The sequence below is a fragment of the Phialemonium atrogriseum genome (genome assembly GCF_030411735.1).
Source record: "Phialemonium atrogriseum strain 8032-3 unplaced genomic scaffold QBC33scaffold_14, whole genome shotgun sequence".
Taxonomy (NCBI): Eukaryota; Fungi; Ascomycota; class Sordariomycetes; order Cephalothecales; family Cephalothecaceae; genus Phialemonium; species Phialemonium atrogriseum.
In genome coordinates, this window is record NW_026848151.1 from 664666 (window position 1) to 680502 (window position 15837).

Sequence of the window (15837 nt, forward strand, 5' to 3'; positions counted from 1 at the left end):
GCCCCCCCCCCCCCCCCCCCCCCCCCCCCCCCCCCCCCCCCCCCCCCCCCCCCCCCCCCCCCGCCCGTGGTCATCTACCGGAATGGACCGTGCCTATTCAGAACCGGTGAAGACTCTCACATCTCAAAGAAAGGCGGCCCTGCCAGGACCATGGTTAGTCGGTCAGCGGACGAGGATCATGTCTTGTTCAGCCCCGAGGTGTCGCGCGGTCCATGGCAGTTTTTACCCCAATGAGTAAAAATGAGGCGGCAGACCGATACACCAAGCACTTTAGCGGAAGGCAACTAGGCGGCCGGGGTGTAGCTCACGGGATCCGCGTTGCGCTGATACGACGACATCGCGTTGGTAGCCCCTCGATAAGGCGACATTCCTGTCGCAGGCTCGAAAGGATTGGGCGTGCCTCTTGCATCTCGACGCAGTCAGATCATGGCTGCATACAGCAAGGATGACAGTTTCGGAGAGTGAGATGTCGATCAAGCCCCATTCAAGTTGGTTCCAGCCAGCCCGACTCGGATGCGAACGGCTTCGAGGCGCCAATACCCACAGGGCAGGGTAGCCGAGCCGCGGGCTTGTGAGCAGCCATGGGACTGGGAATCGGTTGGTGGCGTAGGACGAAGCCATGCCATAGGAGTCGTCTTGAGGTTGCCGGTCAGTCGGTAAGACCGGCCCGCATCTTCTGAGGCTCGACGGCTTGATGACTTCCACATGGCTTGATAGGTAGGTATGTAGGTAGGTAGCTAGTGACGTACGTCTAAGTCCGTATCAGTGGTTGGGGAGGCCATTACTAAATGCATGCAGAAGCCCACATGTGTGTTGCCTCGCTCCAGTCAGAGATGCTGAAAAGAGGCGCAGGGTAGGTCGAGTGTTGAAGTGTAAATTGTGCAAGGTAGTCGTGCGCATGAGTCTGCTAGGGACATAAGGGCGACGAGTACTGTACCTTCCGTCTCTTCCCCGACAATACGTATACATGAGAGTAGGATGAAAGGTATTGCATATAGATCCATGCAGTATGACGCCAAAACAGTGCGGCATGATTTAGTTTGACCCTATATCTGTACATAGTTGGGGTACGACACATCAAGAAGTAAGAGGTGGAAGGTTTCCATTATGAGTTGATGCGTCTGCTCTCCCGGCATTTAATCGAGCCCTCCTTGAATTTTGCTGATGTACGGTATACGGTACACGGACCCCACGCGGGTCACGGGCAGCCCAGGTCGCGGTCGGGTGCAGCATTCCTCTGGAAAAACGGCCGCCCGAGGGTGTAGGTCCTCGAGGGGACCGGCCGTGGAGGATTAACCGCCAATGCAGGGAAGGAGATCGGCTTGGGGGAGACACATCTGACCCTGCCTGCATCCAGTCGGCTAAAACTCGGCGAGGGATCTAGATGTACCTCCTTAGTCGTATGTACTGCGATACGTAAAGTTGTATAGTGAAGGTACATCTATACCTGCTAGGTGTTTTTGATGGCGGACAAGGAGTTGCGCGTGGGTTCCAAGATTCAATTCGTCCGGGGCCGCTCAGCCGTTCCCCGGAACTAATGAAGGGGCCGAAATGACATGGAAGAAAAGAACCTGGAAGGATGATCGCTGCGAGCCAGTAGTGGAAAAGGTGGAAACTGGCAAGTTCCATCCAAGGCCGTGAATTCATTTCCCGAAAAGGGCCTGAGCGCGGAGCTGTTGGTCACGCTTTGGTGCAAAGTTGGGCTGTGGAACAAATACGGATTACACTAGAAGGCAGATTGCAACCTTCCAAGGTCGCCCTAGGGTTCATAGCTGCTATTGCCGTTGGTCAGGTACCATGGTGGTTATCATACCTGCATAGGTACATACTTCCAGGTTTCCATCCATACCAACCTACCTCCCTCCGGGTACATCCTTGAAACGCAGCCATCCCCACACACATCCAGCTCTTCCTCAGGGTGCTCACTAACACCCGCGATTCGTCCAGTGTCGTGGTTTCAGGGGCTAGCCTACTCACCCATCCACTCGGCTGCTCCCCTTGGATGGGCGCCCCAACTGTCGGACGTTCCGACCGCAACTAGTGCGGTGTTTAGCCTCGCATTTGCTCCGCCGACCAGCCGTGGTCGAGAGAACCTGTCACTTGTTGGAGGTTGCGTATCGGCATGTATCGGCACTTGGCAGGTAAGACTCGGAAGTTGGGACAACATGACGGGGCGCCACTTCCATACCGACGGCTCTTGTGTTTGAAGCGCCGCACCGCAGTGTTCGTGGTCATGCTCCGCGGATGCTGCATGACATGCATGCGCCCATCAAGCACCGATGTTGCACCTTCACTGCATCGCACTGCACCACATCCCATTGCATCGTAGGCGGGGCCATCCCGACGAAGAAGAAGAAGAGCCGCAAACAAACCGCGGACTTGCTTGGAGGCACACGCACACACGCACCCTTCACCGAGAATTTGATTTCGTGGGTTCCCCAACCCCCTAAAAGTTGAGCCGGCCAGTTTGCGGGAGTCGGGGCTCAGGAGTCGATAAACCGTGCGTAAGCCTGTTGGGACTGAGATTGTCGTAATTATTACGCAGAACCCGCCGTGCCCGCTCAGAAATTCTGAACAAGGGACGGGACAAAGAACACATGATTAAATTCGTATGCAGCGCCGACGATGTTCAGGGGGAGTTGACCCAGAAAATTTGAGACCCCGGTTGGGGCGACGTCTGGTACTGGTAGGTACTTTGCACATCAATTTTGCGGTGAATCAGTGACTCCCTGGTCGGTACCGGCTTCCGGCACTCATTGCGCTAGGCCCAGGCCCAGCTGCGTGGGAGAGCGATTTTATGCTATGTATGCGTATGTGAGGTTGGGAGATCAGCTTCTGGAAGCGAGACCGGGGTTGGCTAGTCTTGCTCAATTTTGTTTGCCAGATTGCAGGAGGTGATCGGCGTGCGCACATTGTGTTTCTCGTTGAGGCTGTCCCGTGCTCAGCGATCATGGCTTGCAGCCAGGTCTGTTGAAATCGCGAATCGGAAAGGCAGCGTCAGGGTGAGTTACGCAGTATAGGCCCGTTGCGGTTACAACGGATGCGTGACTTCGGTGACTTGTCTCCCACAGTCACAGAGTCCCGATGCGACGATGCCAAGAGCGATGCAACATTTGCTCCCAAATCGATCACCCATGCCACATGGTCTGGACAGGGACCAGCCCTGAATTACGTCCCTTCCCCAGCGACGCCAGAGTAAGGCGCACCTCCGGTTGGCCTGAGCTACCCCAACTAGTCTAGCAAAGTTTCGCTGGCGTGGGATATGAGGTGGCTAGACAAGGACAGGGCGTGTTCCAAATAGTGTGAGCTCTGCTCGGATACAGAGGAAGCGTAAGCTAGAGTGGTGGTGCCCACAATCGAAGTTTTCCCCTGGCGGTCTGTCTCACAGTGGGTTCCGATCGTCGCTTTAGTTGGTGGTTTGGTTATGTGGCGCCGGAACCATGACCATGGGATGGCGAAAAGCCCGATGCGCGGTCAAGACAGAGCCCTCCGCTGTCATTGGGTGAACCCCAATTGTCAACCTCAAAACAGCCCATGCAGGCAGGAGGTGGGGTGTGCGCAGATGGTTGCCGGCAAACTGGTTGAGGGCTGGGGTTAATTTACCAGCTTGCTGGGCTCCAACTGCAGTGCGTGCCTGAGGTGGGTACTCTGGCTGACATGTACCCCAGTACCCAGGTACTTGCCGCGTCGCGGTTTGGGGGGCCTGGTTGGATCATGGATGGGATGGGATGACACAACGTACGAAAGTCGGATGGATACCTGGTAGACAGTGGCTTCGTTGAGATGTGAGCCTGATGATTAATTACACAACTCTCGGTGGCACAGTGAGCGGCGCGAATCGTCACGACACACCAAGGCGACAAGGCGACCAAGCGGACCAGTGCCGATCCTATGGATAACAACCTGTCCGACGACCTGGAGTCGAGAGGTGAGATGCATGCGAGGCGGGCGGTGGCACTTGGTGGGGGCTGCTGTCCCCTCAAGCCATCTGCGCAATCTGAGCAGCCTGATCAGCAATTTCGCAGCTGGCCAGCCTTGGTTTCATGTCTCCATGTTGCACAAGGAACCGCTTCCAGTCGTTCCTACTGGTTCTTGCCAGCCGCGCGATGCCTGCTGCTCTCATGTCCCCATGTTCCTAGTCCCTTTTCTAAGATCCCCTTTCTCTACCTTCCATTTCTCCCTCCCCTTTTCCGTGTTTTTCTTGCCTCTTTATGAACCAGAATGTGCCGTCGTACTTCTGTGTCGTTAGCTTCCCTGTCGTCCTTTTCACCGCCTTCAACCCATGTGCCCCCCTTGGCAATCTGATCCACCCGTTCCAAGTTCTGCCTGGTACATACAGGAAGTAGCGCGACCGGGGTGCCGGTTCCGGAAATGTAGGTACCTCGCCGTAGAGCAAAATGGAAGTTGACCTCCAGCTCCCCCGTGAGGTGGTTAGATTAGGGTACGTCGGTTGGTGGTTCAGTCGGTACATGCCTAGGTACCCAGGTATGCCCGTTTCCTTTCCCCGGATGTAAACGGGAGGCCCTGGTCGGATTATACCACCTATTCCACACTTTATTGCAATTCTTGCACGGAGATCCAATCTCGATCACGGGTTAAGGAGCGCACAGCTGGGATACTCTCAATTTGTGTACCCACAGAGGTACCTACCTACCTAGGTACCTGCCCGGATGCTCGCGCCACCCAATTTGGCTGTGGGTCTAAAAGCCGCTTGGGCGATTAGGGAGGACTTGTAGCGCCTAGTCACGTGTCGTCGGTGGAAACTAAGCGTATGAATAGCCCGATTGGCAACGGCCCCCTGCTAGACAGTAATTCCACCTTTGGTAACCTACGCATGTAACCAAGGATAACACAGATTCGCCAGCCCACAGCGCTCAACAACATCCGCACATCCCAAGAAAACGGCACCGTCTGGCCTCCCCTGTCTTCGCACACCCGGGCACATCCCTGTTACCTGTCCTGGCGCATGCTGGATGACATAGCTGCCGTATTATTATTATATTTCCCACCTCCAGACAGTCCAAAGTAGAACTACATGTGTCCCTCGCGCTCCACACCTGTAGTCACATCCCTGGAACTTGGGGCAACGGCCCAAGTTAAGAGTCGAGCCAGACTCGGGGGGTTCATGGCGCCACCATGGTTGGTTATGCACGCCCGGGATCCTCTCCACGGCCATCGTCGTATCCTCAATTGGCCATGCTTTTGTTACCTGAACAGACCTAGTGCTCTTCAGGATGATCGACTTTTCTCCTTGTCTTGATGTCAAGGTCTATTCCCGTCACCGCCGTTTCGCAGCCAGGTGACCAGCTTCAGCCCCTTCCGCATCTGTCTCTCATCCATTTTCGGTTTGTGCCGTGCCATAGCACGGTTCCTCCATAATTCTCTAGATCTTGGTTCCTACTTATCCTTCCACCTCCCCGTTGCCGGCGCCACGTTGGAACGGCGACCAGACTTTCTTGCTTTTTCTACCTGTTTTACTTTTTTATGTTACATCATCTCACACGCTTCTTCTAGTCGTGTTAGTCCTCCTCCCTCCCCCCACGGACTCTTCCACAGGCCGTCTCTCAGTTGGCCCTTGGCTTCTTAGACATTCCCTTTTGCCTCTCTTGCCTCTCTTGCCTCATGTGCACCGTTGAGCAAGGACAAGGTTTTATACTCTTCAGGCATAACTCAACCCGTCACAACCTTGGCAGACAGCGTGTCAAAGGCTCTGATATCTATATCCAACTCTCTCTCTGTCTCTGTGCCCTGGCCTAGCTCAGCTCTGCTGGTTAACCCCAGAGCCCGGTCTCACCTAGTGTGCTGAGTGTCATATCGAGTCGTCTTCCTTGAAGGATACGCCAACCGCACAGGTCGACATCATGATGAAGAGGAAGGGATACGGGACCGGGTCCAGCAAGGTCCGAGGTCAGACCTCGGACAAACGTCTGCCACCATTCCCCAAGAGACAATTGCTCATCCTCGGTGCGTCATTCCCCTGGGGGGCCCGTCTGACCAACATCTTGCCCTGGCAGGCTATGGCAGTCGTACTATCATGGATTTTCCTAACGCTTCTCTAGCTCTGTGTCGGATATGCGAGCCAATTGCCTTCATGTCCATCTTCCCTTACATCTACTACATGGTCAAGGACTTCAACATCACTGAGGACGAGAACAAAATCTCGTTCTACGCCGGCATGGTGACATCTGCTTTCACCTTCGCCGAGTTCTCGACTGGTGTGATGTGGGGCAAGCTGAGCGATAAAATCGGCCGGAAGCCTGTTCTTCTGACAGGGCTTGCCGGGACCGGCTTGAGCGTGCTGATGTTCGGGTTTTCCCCGAACCTGCCCGTGGCCCTATTCGCAAGGGCCCTCGGTGGCCTTCTCAACGGGTATGTACCCTCCTTAGCATTCGTCATTTATTGCTAGGTATGCAGGACTGAGCTCTAGACTGACGACTCGCGCTTCAGGAACATGGGAGTCTTGCAGACAACAGTCGCCGAGCTGATCACTGTCAAGGAACACCAGCGTGAGTTGACAATAGCCTTGACTTCTGCCAAATCCGGCTCGTTTTCTGACTAGTCACTCAGCACGCGCATATACGATTATGCCTTTGGTTTGGTGTCTCGGGTAAGTCTGCAGAAGATGGACGCGCCTTTTGTAGTACTGGAATTGACTGGAGTAGGTCAATCATTGGGCCAATGATTGGCGGTGCAATGGCCAAGCCGGTCGATGCGTTCCCATCCTTCTTCCTGCCTGGTTCAGTGTGGGATCGGTTTCCATATCTGCTTCCGAACCTGTTCAGTGCCGTCTGCGTTTTCTGCGGAGTTATCATTGGCCTTCTTTTCCTGGAGGAGACTCACGCGGAGAAGAAGCACCGGCGCGATCGTGGAGTCGAGCTGGGAAACCGCCTTCTTTCCTGCATTCCATGGACCAACCGCAGCTCGAGCCAGCCGAAGAGCGCCGAGGAGGAAGCCCTGCTTGAACCAGAGGAGCAACTTCCGGGGTACCGAACGACAGAAAACTCACCACGCCTCGTATCCGTGCCATCCAGCTCGAACCCTGTGGAGCCGTTGAACTTGGAAGCCACGGAACTGAGGCCTTCTGTTGACCTCGAACGGAAGCTGGCGACCAAGACCTTCACCCGTCCCGTTATTTTGAACACCGTGTCGTTCGGGATTCTTGCGTTGTAAGTTGGTCTTGACGAGACTTGACAGCAGTTAAAACCACCCACCCAGCTAACATGATCCCAGTCATACAATGACCTTCGACCAACTGTTCCCCGTCTTCTTGAGCACAGATCCCCCTGCGCATCGGGAGCCGCCCAAGCTGCCGTTCAAGTTCGTCGACGGTTTTGGATTCGACACACAGTCCATTGGGGTCATCCTCGCAGTTCAAGGAGTTTACTCGATGCTTTCAACGTGCTTCCTGTTTCCTTGGGTCGCTCGGCGCCTCGGGGCTCTCCAACTCTTCAGGCTGCTTGCCGTCTCGTACTTTTTGCTGTACTTGATGACTCCTTATCTGGTGCTTCTCCCGCCGCATTTGCAGATGGTTGGCATCTACATCATAGTTATCTGGAAATGCACGTTTTCGACCCTGGCCTACCCGAGCAACGCCATCCTCCTGACCAATTCTGCGCCATCTCTCTTGTCCCTCGGGACGATTAATGGAGTGGCAGCATCAACGGCCAGCTTGAGCCGCGCCTTTGGTCCCACAATTTCCGGGTTGCTCTATTCGCTAGGTTTGCAGGCAGGCTACTCGGGCCTTGCGTGGTGGACAGCCGGCCTCGTGACGATCGGAGGCGCTTTTATCAGCTTCCAGCTTACCGAACCCAGAGGAAGGCTAGACGAGAAGACCGATGATATCGAGTCGAGTATTGCCGGCACCGAGACCCCTTCGACTTTTTCGCCGGAGCAAGACGAGTCAGGAAGACGATAATAGAGCCGAGCTGTTTCAACGGACGATCTTTGACGACGGTTACACAATAAGGGAATAAATAAAACAAAAATGGAAACAACAGAAAAAAAATGCTTAGGAGAGACGGGCATTTTCTCCTTGGGTTGCGTTACCTCCGGGCTATACACGCATTTGGGACTTGGGTTTGCGCGGGTCAACATCACCACATCATGACGGATAGACCAAGGGTTTCTTGAGCGGAGCTACACTGACGATGCATAGCCGACGCAGTGCAGTGCAGCAGGCCGCTATGAGTTGGGCCTTTTTTTTTTTTTTGGCTTTCTTTTGGATTGTTTGGTTGCGATCGTATCGAGTTGCATCGATATCCAGGTACCCACTCAAGCTCAGGTTGGAAAGGGCATTCATTGTATGATGGGCATGCCGCCGCATTTCTCGGGATCGATATACCACGGAGTGAAGGAGTCGGATCAAGACGGAAAGGAAGACTGGGCCTCAACACTCAAGAAATTACGAGACGGGCAACCTCTGGTTATTTCTTTTCATTTTTATCTCTCAAGTTTGGATTTTGTTTCCTTCTGCATTTGTCTCTACCACGCAGGCGCAGACGATGATACCTACTTCAGTTATAAACACTTGTAATGCTTTGGGGCTCAACCATAATAGACACGAGGAATGACAGATTATTTCTTTATATATAGGTGCCTGGGCGCATGCCTATAGAGTAGAAGCCATAATGATTTAGAAGTGGGACTTGTCGATTTGAGGAATTCGCGATCGATGATTCGCCCATATGCCTTATCTTATCATCCCAATCGCAAGGAAGAGGAGGCTCAGCCATCATAAGCCCCGGACCCCACACCCCCCCCCCCCCCCCCCCGCGTTTGACGCTGAACCCCATAAAATTCGACCTGGGAACATTCTCGAGCTGTCGCCCTATGACACAGCTTTGTTGTCTCTCTCCCTCTAAAAAGCTTCTCGAGATATTTTCCACGGCTTCCCGCAACGATTGAAGTTGTGCGCCGACAAGTATGGGGAGCAGAGACTCTAGTTCCACGAGTCAGCGCAGTCGCTGATAACCAAGTCGCCTCTCGCCCTACCCACTGGCTGCGCAACCGACCACTGAGACACAGAGGCCACCAGCAAATCTCTCCGGGTCCGCGCCTCGGAACCCCGGAACAATGGACACGCATGCGCCGAGCCTCCGCCCGTCGAAACGCCTCCGACACTCTTCTCCGGGCAAGGAATCGTCCGCCTCACCGTCCGCTGGTGCGGCCAGTTCTCCTCCCGGCGAACTGCTCCTCCCGGACACCGCGAGCAATACTGGTGGTCACGGTGGGGTTAAGGCCGGCCAGGGCAACAGCTTCCGAAATGTGAGCGCATGCAATCGCTGCCGGTTGCGTAAAAACCGCTGCGATCAGAAGCTGCCAAGCTGCGCCAGCTGCGAGAAGGCCAACGTTGCCTGTGTCGGCTACGACCCCATTACTAGGAGGGAGATCCCACGAAGGTTAGCCCACGCCGCGCCTTCTACCATTTACTACTGAACCGCCGTATTGTCAGACTAATGCGGGTTTAGCTACGTATTTTATCTTGAGACCCGGGTTGGACAGCTCGAAGCCCTTCTAGGATCGCATAACATACCTTTCCCTGCGGCTGAGAATCTCGAGTACTGCTCCAGACCCGGCAATGATTCCAGCACTGTCAGGTCACCTACCGAGGCAGGCCATTCTTCCCACTCAGACACCATAGACGGCCAGAATAATGGAGACGATGCGAGCAGACTCCATAAACTGGCTGGCAGGTCTGGCCTCTCAGCAACCGCTGCAGCCGCCAATCCCCGTCACCTAGGTTCTATACCGGGGGTCTCGTTCGCGCGCGTGGTGCTCGCTGCTGTGCAGTCGTCGGTGTCCGATCAGAAGTCCAATTCGGACAATAACGGTGTCCGCCCGTATAAGCCCGGAGGCACCGGCACGTCGATGCGGGATTCCTTCTTCGGGTTACATACGAAACCAACGATCCACCCGGCCACGTTTCCGGACAAGCCCCTCGGCCTGAAGCTGGCCATGCTGTACTTCGAGCACGCCAATCCCCAGATTCCCGTCCTCCACAAGGGCGAGTTCCACCAGATGTTTGAGCAAGCGTATGCCGAGGAAGGTAGTAGGGTGCGCGGCCCGAAGGAGCTGTACATGTTAAATATGGTATTCGCAATAGGCGGCGGCATAATAATGGGTGATTCGGCCAAGGGCGATACCTCGGCCTCGAGATCATCTTCTGGCGACTCTGGTTCTTGGCAGTGCCAACCTGAAGAGTACCACGCAAGTGCTATTGTCCACCTCGAAGCTTGCCTGAGTAACAGTGGGGGAGGCCTTGCAGAGCTACAAGCCGTTTTGCTCTTGGCCAACTTTGCTCTGCTTAGGCCGGTTCCGCCTGGGTTGTGGTGAGTGCTCCCTGTAAGAGGGCCAAAGGCGTTGTTGTCCGTATGCTGATCGTTCCAGGTACATTGTCGGCGTCGCTATAAGACTAGCTGTGGACTTGGGCCTACATTGTGAGGAAGTTGAAAGTGATCTAGGCGATCTCGCAACTCAACAGAACTACTCCCGAGAACGAGGGCGGCGCGAGTATACGCGGGACGTGAGACGCCGTCTGTGGTGGTGTACTTACTCTTTGGACCGCCTTGTCAGCACATGCGTTGGCCGACCGTTTGGTATATCCGACCAGGTCATTACGACAGAATTTCCTTCGTTGCTGGAGGATCGATATATCACACAAGCGGGCTTCCTGGAACGGCCGCCTGATATCGCCGAACCGACGTACAAGCTCGTTGCCCACCACTACTTCCGTCTCAGGCTTCTTCAGTCCGAAATCCTTCAGGTTCTTCAGTATCAGCAGACGCAGGTCGCCCGAGCCGGAGGCCAAAATCAGCGAAACTCCTACATGCACACGCATCTGCCGTCGCCATTCCTATCCATGCATGACTCGTTTAGATCGTGGCGAATCGATATCGACCGGAGGCTCTACGAGTGGAAGACGTCAGCCCCGAAGAAGAGGGAGACAGGCGTTGCCTTCTCCGTCGAGTTCTTGGATCTCAATTACTGGCAAACGATCATCATGCTCTATCGCCAGAGCCTCAGTGTCCCGGCCGTGTTTGAAGGAGAGTACCACACTGCGAAGGAGGTCAATAGCCCGGCGGTCCACAATATCGAGTTACGTGAGGACGAGGATAGGGTGTATCTTAAGGTCGCGGAAGCTGGCCAGAAGATTCTACGTCTGTATCGGCAGCTGCACCTCGTGGGCCTGGTCAACTATACGTATCTGGCTACGCATCATCTCTTTACCGCAGGCATATCGTATCTTTACGCCATCTGGCACTCTCCTATTGTCAGGAGCCGTCTGGTAAGTAAACCATTATTATCCAATGAAGGCTTGATACTGACTGGCGGCAGTTAATGGACGAGGTTGACTTCACGATACTAGCAGCCACTTCGGTACTCAGCGATCTGACTGAAAAGTGTCCGCCAGCGGAGACCTGCCGAGATGCCTTCGAGCGGACCGCAAAAGCCACAATCCGGATGGTGAACAATACCGGCGGCTTCGGGCAACTCGGTCAACCCGTGCAAAGTCAGACCCCTGCCGACCACCGATCTGACTGGGGTTCTCGGGATGAGTCAGCCCCAACAATCAGTAAATTCAACAGACATCAGCCTAGATCCTGTCTCGACCACCTATCACAAAGCAGACAACCCCAGTTCGATGCGACGCCAGACGGGGCTGCTCCTTCTCAGAGGCGCAACGCCGAGTCCCCGGCAACCCCAGACGCGACAGCCACTGCCGACACCACCACCACCTCCCTGATGCCGTCCCCAACAGCAGCAGCAGCAGCAGCAGCAGCAGCAGCAGCGCAACAGAAACGGGCGACGGCGCGCTCCCTGCACCCGGGCTCGTCAGCCGCCCTGCCGCGCCTAGCCCCTGCCGTTCTTCAGCAAGGCGGCAGCACCTCGACCACCCCGTCCGCCACCGGCACTTCCACAACAACAACGACGACGACGGCCGGGATGCCGAACCCCTTTGCGGCGCAGGAGCAACATTCCTCCGCCAGCGTCCTCAGCCCCGGGACCGTGAACCTCGGCGACCTCCAGGGGATGGACTTCCTCCAGAGCCTGGGGGTAGGAGGAGGAGGGGGAGGAGGAGGAAGCGCCGCGGAAGCCGGCCCCGGGTCCGGCGGACTTGGCGGCGGCGGCGGCATGGACGCGCAGATGCAGATGGGCGGCCTCAACTTTGGCGGCCTTGGCTGGGAGGGCGGCTTCGGCGACGGGCAGCAGTTCGACCTGTTTGACGGGTTCTTCTTTGGCGGCGACCAGCGCGGCGGCGGCGGCGCCGGTAGCGGGACCGGGCCGGGAGGCGTCCTGTGAAAAATGACATCTTTTATTTGGAGGGAAGGCTGCGGGGAGCAGAACTGGAGCCGCCTGGTGGGTGGGTTTATTCAAGTATAGAACTATTGGTTCGGAATCCCGGCCGCGCATACGGGGCACATTGTCCCGGGAAGGAATGCTTGGTGGCTTGGTGTTTGCGAGATATATATACCCATGGCAGATGCTGTTTCGAGTGGCTGTAAGACTCCAGTTGCCCAAGCCTACCGAACAAACAGTCTTCTAGTCTTTCTATCGAAGGCAGTTTTAGAACATGCGTCTAATAGCAGGGGAGTCGCCTCAAGTCTAAGTGCTGTTCTTCTCCATACTCCTTCCTATACGCCTGTTTCTACCAACTCCCCAATAAGGAAGAAGAAAACAACCATCTATCTATACAACAAACGCAGTCTCATGCGATTCGCTAGGTGAATCAGTAAGTCAATACATTCCCGCTCCGTGTCGATCCCACACTTAGCACCACAATCACTCAGTTCGCACGGCCGCGTAAGAAGAATTAGCACTTAACCCTCCTTTACCGACCCAACGCCCTGCTTGTCCCCAGAGGCGGCGAATTTAGTTCACCTGAAGCCAACCCCACGCCTGGCCACCGAGGCTCCACCCCGGTGGCGGCGGCGGCGGGACTTGGACCGCGTTCGGTGGTTGTCCGGGTTGGTGGTCGTTGAGGAGCGGTTGGGCCGGTTGGACCGGCTGGGGCCAGGGCTTGAGCATGTCGTAGAGCCGAAAGAAGATGGCCGTCCCGATGGCCTAGATCGTCCGGCAGATCCTCTGGAGCAGGTGGACGGCCATCATGGGCAATCTGGCGAGGGCGGGAAGAAGGGTGAAGAGGGTCGCGAGGAAGAAGCAGAGGCCCGCGCACAGGACCTGCCATATTGCCCAGATCGGGGAGCCGAGACCGGGGAGGATGAACTTGAGCCACTCGTTTATCTGGTACTGGTCTTCCTGGCGGCCGATCCGGTAGCGGGTCACCGGGACCATCGGGGCGCCGCCATCTTGGTTGTCGCCTTGCCCGTTGTTGTTGCCGTTGACGCTGGCCCCGGACTGCTGTTGATACTGGTGCAGGTGCAAAACCGAGACAAGGCGGACGTTGGCGACATAGAAGGGGATGAACCAGATGGCGAAGCGCTGCGATATGGTGACATACATGATGTTATTGGTCCGGTCGAAGGCTGCGGTTGGCAACGGCAGAAGAGGGTTAGTCAGTCTTTCAGGGGTTGCTTGTGGATTTGGAAATGTGTGGAAGACACCAAGGGATGAGTTGCAGTGTGAATAAATGGGAGCAAGGGGAAGCTGGCGGCTGGCTATACCTGAGGATTCAATCGCGAGGTGGACGATCGGGCTCATCATACGATACCATCGGTAGATCGCCGAGATGACCATGCGAGAATTGATTACTCCCAAGACGGGGAGGGTGCGAGAAAAACTAGGCACTCGAACAAAGGGGTGAACAAAAGAAGCGTCCTCGAGGAAGAAGTTGCTGAGGGTAGTTAGCTGCTGCTGTTGCGTCCCATATGTCAGACTATAGATGACGGCAGGGATCTCAGTAGCTATCAGAGAAGCAGGTGGTGTCAGCAAAGTATCAGGACAGTCTTCAGGATCAATTTGGAACGTCGAGTCTCACCTGGATTCTCCATGGCTGCCAGTTCGTCAATGTTCAAACGTTGAAAGCTGTCCTCGGAGTTTCTGATCTGCAAAGGGTGTCTGGAGGCTTGACGTATCAATGTATCCAATAGACCCGACGGGATAGGAACGGCCAGCAGTCGGATGGGTGGCTAATTGGTTATTGTTTACCTAGTCAAGAGCGAAAGTCGAATAACCTTTGTGTTTTTTGCTCTAGTGAGCGAGCACCTATATGCGCAGTCCCGTGTAAGTCGGCGTTTTGGGTTGGAGTGATGTCATTGTGCTTGGCAGGGACGGACAGAAACGTAAACGTCGATTGCCTTTCTCAGTAGGACCATTCGCAGCGGATTGTGCACTTCAGGGTGCTTGCAGGAGCTCCCTGCCACCTGCCACCTGCATGCAACGACCTGCACGGCCGGAAACCTTGCAGCCGCAGAAGGCCTTATCTGGCATTGAAGTATGTAAATGCCTTCGGTCTGGACAGATTCGCCATACTCCTGGCCAGAACAACATTCCCATCAGTCCTCTCAAACCCGCACCAAGCTTTACCAAAGCCCGCAGGTAAAATCCTGAAGTAATTCCTGGAGGAAGTCCAGATCCAAAATCCCCAGGCTCCCATGTCCAAGCGCGTCCCACACCCGCCACGCATCGCACAAACCGCGGCTACTCCAGTATCCCATGACGCCAAGTCTACCTGTACAGCCCCATATGATACTCCCAAATCAACGATTCAAACGTCGCCCATCGACCCTTCAAGAATGAGATAAGACGAAACCCTGAAAACCCACGAGGTTTGCACCTCCATCGCCCCTACCCCTTACCTCCTCCTACTCCCACTCGACCGTCGCACCCGCGCTTCCTCGTCCCGGTACCCGCTGGGCCTCCTACTCCGATGCCTCCTCGGCGGTGTATTATCCTCGATAACGACCACCTCATCATCATCATCGTCGTCCACAACGACCCTCGGCGGCGGCGGGGCCGACGGCCTGCTTGCGCCGCGCGCCCTCGTCGTCTCCTCCACCAGCACCTCCCTGACCCCAGGCTCCGCGACGACGAACGGTCTCCGGGTGGTCCTCACCTCAATCGTCTCCCCGCCGGAACCCCGACGATGATGGCGCCGGCCATGGCTGTGCCCGCGGCGGTGCTCGCCCCTATCGGGTCGGCGCAGGCGGCCCGTCAGCACCGACCCCGTCGTCGTCCCGACGCTCACGCTGGACGTGTCCATGTCCGCCGGCCGGCCCAGGTTGACGCACCACCAGACGATCCACATGAGCAGCATGAAGCCGCCCACCGAGCCCAGCGTGATCCCCACCACCGTGCCCGGGTCCGGCCCCGACCGCAGCGACCCGTACCCCGACGGTATCGTCGACATGGTGTGCGCCGGCGCCGCGTCCGCCTGGCGCCCGACCACCCGCGTCGCGCCTGGGTCTAGGACGACCACCCGTGTCGCGACTGCTTCGGCTTGCGACGCCTGGGATTGGGGGTCTGGATTGTCGGAGTGCGAGCGCGGAATCAGGTCTTCGGATGTTGGTGGTGTTGCTGTTTCGAGCAGCGAGCGCGGTCCTGGTATCGGCGCAGGCGCGGGCGCGAGGCGCCGCCGGAATAGCGTGGGCGGCATCGCGCCAATTTGATTCCGACAGTGGCTAGGTGTGTCCAATTGCCCTTATTATTCCCAATCCTCTGTGTGGCAGGTTTTCGATGATGCCGACGATGGGGCTGACGTTCTTGTGTGATTGTGGGCGGCGGTGCTGGTTTCCCAACTGAAGCTGACCGTTGCAATGTGGTGAGCTAGTATAACGCAGTAGAGCAACTGCGTGATATTGACCTGCGTCGCGAGACGTGATGCCGTTCGGAGAAACAGCAGTCGAGGTTGAATCGCATATATACAGCGCAGGAAACTCT

The 15837-nt window shown here is 56.1% G+C and overlaps 6 protein-coding genes across 6 annotated transcripts in view; 2 read left to right on the top strand and 4 right to left on the bottom strand.

The window, feature by feature from the left end:
• Nucleotides 1-876, bottom strand: part of QBC33DRAFT_92071 (uncharacterized protein) — a 2007-nt gene extending 1131 nt beyond the window's left edge. Inside the window, exons 1-3 of the mRNA XM_060433181.1 lie at nt 807-876; nt 309-751; nt 121-139 (exon numbers count right to left, since the gene is read on the bottom strand). Coding sequence (XP_060283088.1) covers nt 121-139; nt 309-621 — 332 coding nt within the window. The 5' untranslated portion in view covers nt 622-751; nt 807-876. The remainder of the gene's footprint in view (nt 1-120; nt 140-308; nt 752-806) is intronic.
• Nucleotides 877-1326: 450 nt separating this feature from the next.
• On the bottom strand, nt 1327-1764 carry QBC33DRAFT_540521 (uncharacterized protein). Its single transcript, XM_060428072.1, has one exon. It carries the CDS (start codon nt 1645-1647, stop codon nt 1381-1383), a length of 267 nt encoding a protein of 88 aa, XP_060283089.1. The 5' UTR covers nt 1648-1764; the 3' UTR covers nt 1327-1380.
• Nucleotides 1765-5861: 4097 nt separating this feature from the next.
• On the top strand, nt 5862-8198 carry QBC33DRAFT_588218 (MFS general substrate transporter; the record flags this gene model as incomplete). Its single annotated transcript, XM_060431536.1, has 6 exons — nt 5862-5964; nt 6060-6391; nt 6428-6506; nt 6568-6607; nt 6663-7166; nt 7231-8198. 6 exons carry the CDS (start codon nt 5862-5864, stop codon nt 7913-7915), a joined length of 1743 nt encoding a protein of 580 aa, XP_060283090.1. The 3' UTR covers nt 7916-8198.
• Nucleotides 8199-9072: 874 nt separating this feature from the next.
• On the top strand, nt 9073-12677 carry QBC33DRAFT_611532 (putative fungal-specific transcription factor protein; the record flags this gene model as incomplete). Its single annotated transcript, XM_060432452.1, has 6 exons — nt 9073-9140; nt 9171-9398; nt 9468-10328; nt 10387-11284; nt 11335-11542; nt 11855-12677. The coding sequence occupies 6 exons, from the start codon at nt 9073-9075 to the stop codon at nt 12298-12300; spliced, it is 2709 nt and encodes a 902-aa protein (XP_060283091.1). The 3' UTR covers nt 12301-12677.
• A 217-nt stretch (nt 12678-12894) lies between these two features.
• Nucleotides 12895-14163, bottom strand: QBC33DRAFT_92210 (uncharacterized protein). The gene is made up of 3 exons (XM_060433183.1): nt 13937-14163; nt 13623-13862; nt 12895-13484 (listed from the first exon to the last, which is right to left on the bottom strand). The coding sequence occupies exons 1-3, from the start codon at nt 13947-13949 to the stop codon at nt 13063-13065; spliced, it is 675 nt and encodes a 224-aa protein (XP_060283092.1). The 5' UTR covers nt 13950-14163; the 3' UTR covers nt 12895-13062.
• Nucleotides 14164-14668: 505 nt separating this feature from the next.
• On the bottom strand, nt 14669-15702 carry QBC33DRAFT_92191 (uncharacterized protein). The gene has a single exon (XM_060433182.1). The coding sequence runs from the start codon at nt 15551-15553 to the stop codon at nt 14753-14755; it is 801 nt and encodes a 266-aa protein (XP_060283093.1). The 5' UTR covers nt 15554-15702; the 3' UTR covers nt 14669-14752.
• Nucleotides 15703-15837: the final 135 nt, after the last annotated feature.

What these genes read in the sequence shown, in the direction of transcription:
- QBC33DRAFT_540521 (XM_060428072.1), bottom strand. Translation starts at nt 1,647, where the DNA reads ATGAATTCACGGCCTTGGATGGAACTTGCCAGTTTCCACCTTTTCCAC.
- QBC33DRAFT_92210 (XM_060433183.1), bottom strand. An exon ending in CCTCGCGATTGAATCCTCAG is followed by an intron (nt 13,485 to 13,622) that starts GTATAGCCAGCC and finishes TGCCAACCGCAG; the next exon opens with CCTTCGACCGGACCAATAAC.
- QBC33DRAFT_92191 (XM_060433182.1), bottom strand. Translation starts at nt 15,553, where the DNA reads ATGCCGCCCACGCTATTCCGGCGGCGCCTCGCGCCCGCGCCTGCGCCG.